Raw genomic sequence first — 7029 nt, forward strand, 5'->3', positions numbered from 1 at the left:
ACACGCACAACAAATTCACCGACGATTCACAACGGTTGAACGGTCCCTTGTGTCGTGTGTATAGCGTATAGGTATTATTTTATATAAGCAACAGTTGTGGCAGTGCTTGTACAGTGTACCTACATACTAGCTTTAAAATATTATTAAATACCTACATAATAAAATATGTACTACGTTGGAGTGTATCATCGTGTATGTTCTCGTTTATACATTCACACACCTATAATATAATATATTATAAAAAAATGTTATTACTTATTATACATATTGATTATACCTACCCATATTACCTATTTAACTAAATACTAACATAATATTCAACTGTTTATGATAGTATACGAAATCGATAGTACGAAATTAATGAGTACATATTTTCACCGTACCTTAAAAAATAATGAAAATTTTACTAAAATGAATAACAATTATAAAAATTAACAATGGTATAATCATAAAATATTGCAGGACAATATAATATTTTATTATTTTTTCAAAAGTTTTTCCCCATTATTTGGAAAATTACTGGGCATTTTTACTCTTGACTCCCCAAAGTCAAAGTTTCAATTTGATCCAATTTTCTACCTCAAATCACCCTCAAAGATTTGAAGCATTTTAACTGCTACAAAAGGTAATGACTGAAAACACACTAAAAAAAACCAAAATATTCATTATTATCTTAAACAAATAGTACCTTGTACCTATTTAGGTAGTAGGTAGTAATTGTATCATAATAAAATATTTCCAAAATTAGTAACTAAAAGACATTAAACATACCTATAGTTTGGTCAAAGCAATGCGAAAGCAGTTTCGTCTCCGGTTCTCGGTTCAAACAGGAAAAAAAATACCTATATATAGTTATTATTGTATTATATATGTTTTCTGTTTGGCGCGTAGTAGTCACTGTGTACAGTTTACCTAAAAATACCATCCATTATAGTTCAACTATATGCGTTCTTACAGAATTTATTTAATTATGTAAGATAAATAAAACCATTGAACTTATTATTTAGTATTTAGGTATAGGTACCTACAACCTATTTACAGTGTTTACTACAACATCTCTAACATATTTAAAATCTCAAACTGTATATTGTGATATCTAAAAATAAACAATATGTTATTTACAATAAAAGTATGTATCTAATAATACAATAGTTATAATATTATATAATACACACATAGTTATAATATAATATATTATACATTTATATTTGATCACAGCTTCCATCATTCCACCCGTCCCTCCATCTTTCGTTTACTCTGTTACAATCAAAAATTGATTTTCCAATTTTTTGATTTACATCATTGTGTATAGAACACAGCCATTCAGATAATGTATTTTGTGAGTTAGTCACTGGTGGTCGTTGGGTCAACCTATTAATGAAAACACTAGATCGGTACTTGAAAAATGTATATATTTACCAGGTATATTAGGCGTATTTATTTTGACCTATATTACTATTACTCGCACTCAAGGTAGGTACCTACTAACCTACAAATAAGTTCTAGTGTTCTACAACATCATAATATATGTGTGTAACTTACAGATGAGAAAAATCACGACCACATGCTTGACAAGGATACAGACGGGCGAGTAGTTTAAAAAATTGATATATATCTTCCTGTTTCTGGGGTGAAGGTTCGTCCGGATAGTTTGCCACCATAGTATGAAGCAAATTCCAGGTATGATATCCTATACACAAAAATATTTTAAGTTTAAAAAAAAACGTTTCGTAATTTTAAACATTCTAGGATCTGTTCAAAATGTAAAAAACGTTTATAGTTTATCAGCTATATACTGGGTTTAGGTCCCTCTATATACGTGTGTACAGAATACCTTATAACTCCATTGTGTTCGTTCAGCTGTTCTATCGATTCGTTGCTGTGGTTACCAATATTATAAATTTTGGGGAAAGTGTGAGTCCAGATATTATAATTTATAAGAAATAAATATAGAAGTGATTGGTCATAATAGTTAACACAATTAAGTAAAGTAAGGAAAGTCTACTCTGTATATAAACGTACTTTTAAAGTATTTTGTAGCTTTGCTTGCTCAATAAATCGTTCTTATAACCATGCTATTTATACTCACTATTTTATTTTTTTGTCTGCATTATCATAGGAAATGAAGTCATAGCCAAATGAGTAATCTCAATTTTAATATTAGAACTAATAACTCAAAAAAAAAATAAAACTAAATTATTGTGTAAAAAATAGGAATGAATATGAAATAAATTAAAATAATGTTTAGTAGGTACTAGGTACTATAAGGTACTAGGTAGTATATCAACATATAACGATAACCTTACATTTATCATACATCAATACTTAATAGTATGTCTCTTATATATATATATATAGGATATAAGTCTTATTCTTGTATCATAATATAATATTATAATATATTCGCAATATGTACCCACCTATCTACACTACCCATTTATTCTATCTCTGCATAGGCGGATTTTTGGTCATATCCGTGGGGGGCTTAACATTTTTGTCTTATCCATTACGTAGAGTAAACATACATTTTTAAACGTTTCAATATACTAACTAGTGGCTGCACAGTACTCCTTTATTCTAGCAGAGGCACCAATAGTATATATAGGTATATTAAAATACACAATTTATTTTGACATATGTGTGGTTTGTTACATTCAGGGGGGCTTAATCCCTCCCAAGCTCCCCTCCAATATCAGCCTATGTATCTCTGTAGTTATATATTACACATGTTATTACCCAAGCGGCCAAGACGCCAAGTAAATGAATGTTATTATTTATCTAATTCACATAAGTTGTAAAATAAATTACAAATCAAACTAAATACTCATAATTTGTATAAAAACCGGGAATTTAACACTCACGTAGTATTACATTTTTTTCTAAAGTCAAAAATTTGAAACATCAGTTAAAAACAAATATTTTTTCATTACTTACATACTTTTAGGTAGATATTTAAAAAATAATTATGTAAACTTATATTATAAAACTACAAACTTTTGTGGATTGTGGAATAACTATTGTTAATGCAACTTAATTTAAATTAATTTGATATTTTTACTTACCAAGTTGAACTCTATTCAACGGGCAATTGTGTTCCATTTAAAAAGTGTCCTTCAGAAATAAAATGTGTTTTTGAACGTTTACAAAATTTGAAATCATTACAAATACGATATACACACGTGTTACTATAGGCAACAAATATATTATACAACTTGTGTAACACAATTAATATTTATTTAGTATTTACGTTATACTATATTATGCTTCCGTTATTCAAATATTATATAAAATTCTAAAGCAAAGATTTAAAAATTCGATAAAAAATTATTTTGAATTTACGCTTAACTTTTTTTTTAAATTACACTAATAACCACTTATGAGGAACCTTATTGTATTACATTTTCAAGTTTTTTCAGTTTTTTGACCGAGCAAAAATTGTTTATCAACAATAATTTAAAAAAAAAACTTAATCGAGAATGTCTTATACCTATAAATAGCTCAAAAAGAGTCAATATATTTTGAAAATGTTATCATGTACTTACATAAAATGCTAATTTAAACATTTGGCACTTGACTCTAATATTAAATTGTTGAGCTATAAAAGTAGGTAAGTATTAAGTAATGTAATAAAATCTAAAAATAAAAAAAAACATTTGGAGAAAGTTTCAAGTATCTATACAGTTACAGTAGATCTCAAGTATCTTGAGTTACAGTATAGTTACTCAAAAAAAACAAAATCCATTTTGTTGGAAGCTGGTTTAGCGTAAAAATGCCTGTTCCTTATTTTTTCAGATGCTTTTGAAAATTACTGGGAATTTAGTACCAACTAGATTCACTTTCAATCATTCTATGCATTGATTCATGTTTATCAATTATAGGTATTTGTACCACATTTCGTTCTTTTTTGTTCGTTTTTTGTGAAGTAGTTTTTCAATATTAAATAATGTGATTTGTTTTTCAAAACGTTTGCGACAAAAATATGCAAATCGTTATACGGATCGTACTAATTCGTTAAGCATTTTGTTAATACCCACTACCTATATTCAGCAATACTTAGGTATCCAATATTCCAATCGTAGGTATGCGAAAGCTTAACTTGTGCACGGCATGAATGTTTAACCAAGAATTGAGGGTACCGAGGGTATGTTGTACTATTGTAGGTACTTACCTACTCATTTAATATAAAATATTATAACAATTTACAAATAATTCTCATAAATCGATTACAAATTTAAATATACTAGAAGTAGACTCTCAATGGTTCAAAAAACACCATAAATCGAACTAAACGCTAATTTATTCCTCTGATAAATTCTTATATATTCGAATAAAAGTCGAATCCTCCTTTTCGGTCTCCTCCATAAATTGAAGCTATGGATGCAACGGTAGTTCATATTGCACAAATTAATTTTTTTGGCCAGAACCTCTATAAAATATAAATTGACCTCATTTATTAGCTCAAATAATTTTTTTAGTAGTATCTACGGCTTAACTAATATATAATATGTAATATGTATAGTAATATGTTTAGTAAGTATATCAGTTTAGGTACAGCATAATGCCATAATATATAAATATTTATACAGCATCAAGGAATAGTCGATACCTAACGACGGGCGCTGTAGGTAGGTAGAGTAGGAACTTATTACCGTTTATTTGTAGTAACTTCTCAAATCAGATTTATTTCTGATGGTCTATCGTTTATCATCGCCTTAAACAGTTAATATTAATTAAATACAAATTGATAAGCGGCTTGCAATATATCGGTTTAAATATCGGTTCAAAAAAAAACCTATATCCGATTTACCGATTGTAATAATATCGGCCGGTATTAATGTCGGTTATCAGTATCGGGCCAGTTTTGGTATCCTAGCTTCTACTTCTACGCTTTCTACCATAATCAAACAAAAGGATCTTCTCTCTATATTGATAATTATATTAAATATATAAATTCGCTCCATTAATTTGGGACCACAACAATGTAGGACATAATGATCAACTTGAAAAAGTTCAAAATAAAGCTCACAGGTTTATATGTCATAAATGTAATATTCAAAGAATTCCTCACTCTGGTTACGATAATATTTTAAAATCGTTAAACTTAGAACCTTTAAACGTACGTAGACATTTATAATACAACACCCTTCTCACCAAATTGCGAAATAACAAGATTGATGATTCATTTTTATTAAGTTAATCAAATTTCAAAGTCAAAAACCACTACACTCGCAACAATCATTTATTTTATATTCCTCACTTATCTAAAAAGTATACGTCTTACGACCTCGTAAATATTTTAATGTCTTCGGGAAATAGCGAATTATTTTAGTAAACATTGAATGTATTATACTCATTATTATTATTATTATTATTATTATTATTATAATCATTAATACTATTATTATAATCATTATTATTATTAATATTATTACTACTATTCTATATATTAATCGTTTTATCTTTTATTATGTTATATTTTATTATTTTAAATTATATAATTATATTATATTATTGTTATCTATACAAATATATTGTGAATTGGACTTTTGTCCGTATAAATAAATAAATAAATAAATTAAATTAAATATTAAATTATAATAGGTATTGTATAAGCCCTGAGATTTTAGCTCAGGACAATTTCCGTATTCCCTCCTACAACTCGAGAAATCGTGATCTTTTTGCCATCCCACTGTTCAAGTGAAAATCAAGTAATAATGACTCATTCTTTGTTAGAGCTCTGAAACATGCTAATTTAGTCTCCACTGCCTTAGATTTTTTCAATACTACTCGTGATACTTTTAGATTTAAGTGAATTATATTTTTTAAAGAAACATTATAATTCTAATATTAGCCCTAGTCAACCAGTGTTCTCCCAGACAGCATTTTTTAACAATAATATTATTGGTAATAGTATTATAACAACGTTATACTAATATTATTTGTGATTATAATGTTATAATAATATTATTAAACAAAAAATTGCTGTCTGGGTAGCTCTTTATGTTTTTATATAATATATCTAATTATTTGTATACTTACATACTTTTCTTTTTTACTTAGTTGTACATAATAATTTTATATTCTACAAATTACTTAATACTATATTTATTATTGGTTTAAACCACATTCAATTTAGTAAAAGGGCTAGTCCTGTTGAATTATAAAATAAATATATAAATAAATAATCTACACATCAAGGATGAGATGGGGTGGGGGTGTACTTACCTCAGCGGCAAAAATTCCTGATGTCTGATTACTTGGTTTACTCTATGCAAACCGAATAATATTTCAATAGGATCCCTGCACTATTGCAATATTATATTGATTTTATATGTAGGATCTAATATTTCACTGCAACATGTAATATCACTTAAGTCTAAATTTTTTATTTTTATATAACATACATTAATGATTGTATTTGCTGACATTCAAAAATCATTCCATATCTGTTGCCACAAAATATCTCAACAATATTATAAAATGTCGAAGTAATATAAATAATTAGTAAAAATTGCTAAGGTCTACGGTTATTAGTTTTTGAGTTATACCAAAAAGTAAAATTGATTTTTTCAAAAATTGGTTTTGCATAAAAATTACCACTTTTTTGTAATTTTTTTTACGCTTTTTTAAAACTATAGTTGGCATTTTTAATTTTTACCTCCCAAAAGTACCTATTAGATTCACTTTTCTATTAGGCTGACCTTGAAAATCTGAGCATTTTTATTATCCAAAATGTTGCTGCCAGACAGAAAAAAAACATACATATTCATTGTAAAATTAATTCATTCTTTCGCTCTGTTCAAAATCTAAAACCAAAAGTATTTTTTTGTTGTTAAATATTTTAATTATTAACTTATTCTTATGATCCAGCTAATTCATTCCACCGATATAGGTAGCAGGTAGCAATACGCTTATAACCATTTACTAACTACTACAGTACTACCTAATTAGTATAATTATTTAGTATTTACTAAACTCGGTAGATAAATAAAACTAAACATTTGTACAATTTAAATGAAGGACTGAAAG

The 7029-nt window shown here is 27.2% G+C and overlaps 1 protein-coding gene across 3 annotated transcripts; it reads right to left on the reverse strand.

Moving 5' to 3' along the window:
* Nucleotides 1–434: 434 nt before the first annotated feature.
* Nucleotides 435–3169, reverse strand: LOC100572971 (FAD-linked sulfhydryl oxidase ALR-like). Of its 3 annotated transcripts, XR_003838631.1 has the most exons (5): nt 3063–3169; nt 1543–1690; nt 1201–1371; nt 772–912; nt 435–643 (listed from the first exon to the last, which is right to left on the reverse strand). XR_003838631.1 is itself a non-coding variant. In XM_029485598.1 (3 exons), the coding sequence occupies exons 1-3, from the start codon at nt 3097–3099 to the stop codon at nt 1203–1205; spliced, it is 354 nt and encodes a 117-aa protein (XP_029341458.1). In that variant the 5' UTR covers nt 3100–3169; the 3' UTR covers nt 1102–1202. The 3 variants fall into 3 exon arrangements, 1 of the variants encoding a protein (XP_029341458.1); XR_003838632.1 differs by lacking the exon at nt 1201–1371; XM_029485598.1 differs by lacking the exons at nt 435–643; nt 772–912 and having other exon boundaries at nt 1102–1371.
* Nucleotides 3170–7029: the final 3860 nt, after the last annotated feature.

This window comes from Acyrthosiphon pisum, chromosome X (genome assembly GCF_005508785.2).
Source record: "Acyrthosiphon pisum isolate AL4f chromosome X, pea_aphid_22Mar2018_4r6ur, whole genome shotgun sequence".
Taxonomy (NCBI): Eukaryota; Metazoa; Arthropoda; class Insecta; order Hemiptera; family Aphididae; genus Acyrthosiphon; species Acyrthosiphon pisum.

What these genes read in the sequence shown, in the direction of transcription:
- LOC100572971 (XM_029485598.1), bottom strand. Translation starts at nt 3,099, where the DNA reads ATGGAACACAATTGCCCGTTGAATAGAGTTCAACTTG. An exon ending in GTTGAATAGAGTTCAACTTG is followed by an intron (nt 1,691 to 3,062) that starts GTAAGTAAAAAT and finishes TTTTGTGTATAG; the next exon opens with GATATCATACCTGGAATTTG. An exon ending in GGTCGTGATTTTTCTCATCT is followed by an intron (nt 1,372 to 1,542) that starts GTAAGTTACACA and finishes TTTCATTAATAG; the next exon opens with GTTGACCCAACGACCACCAG.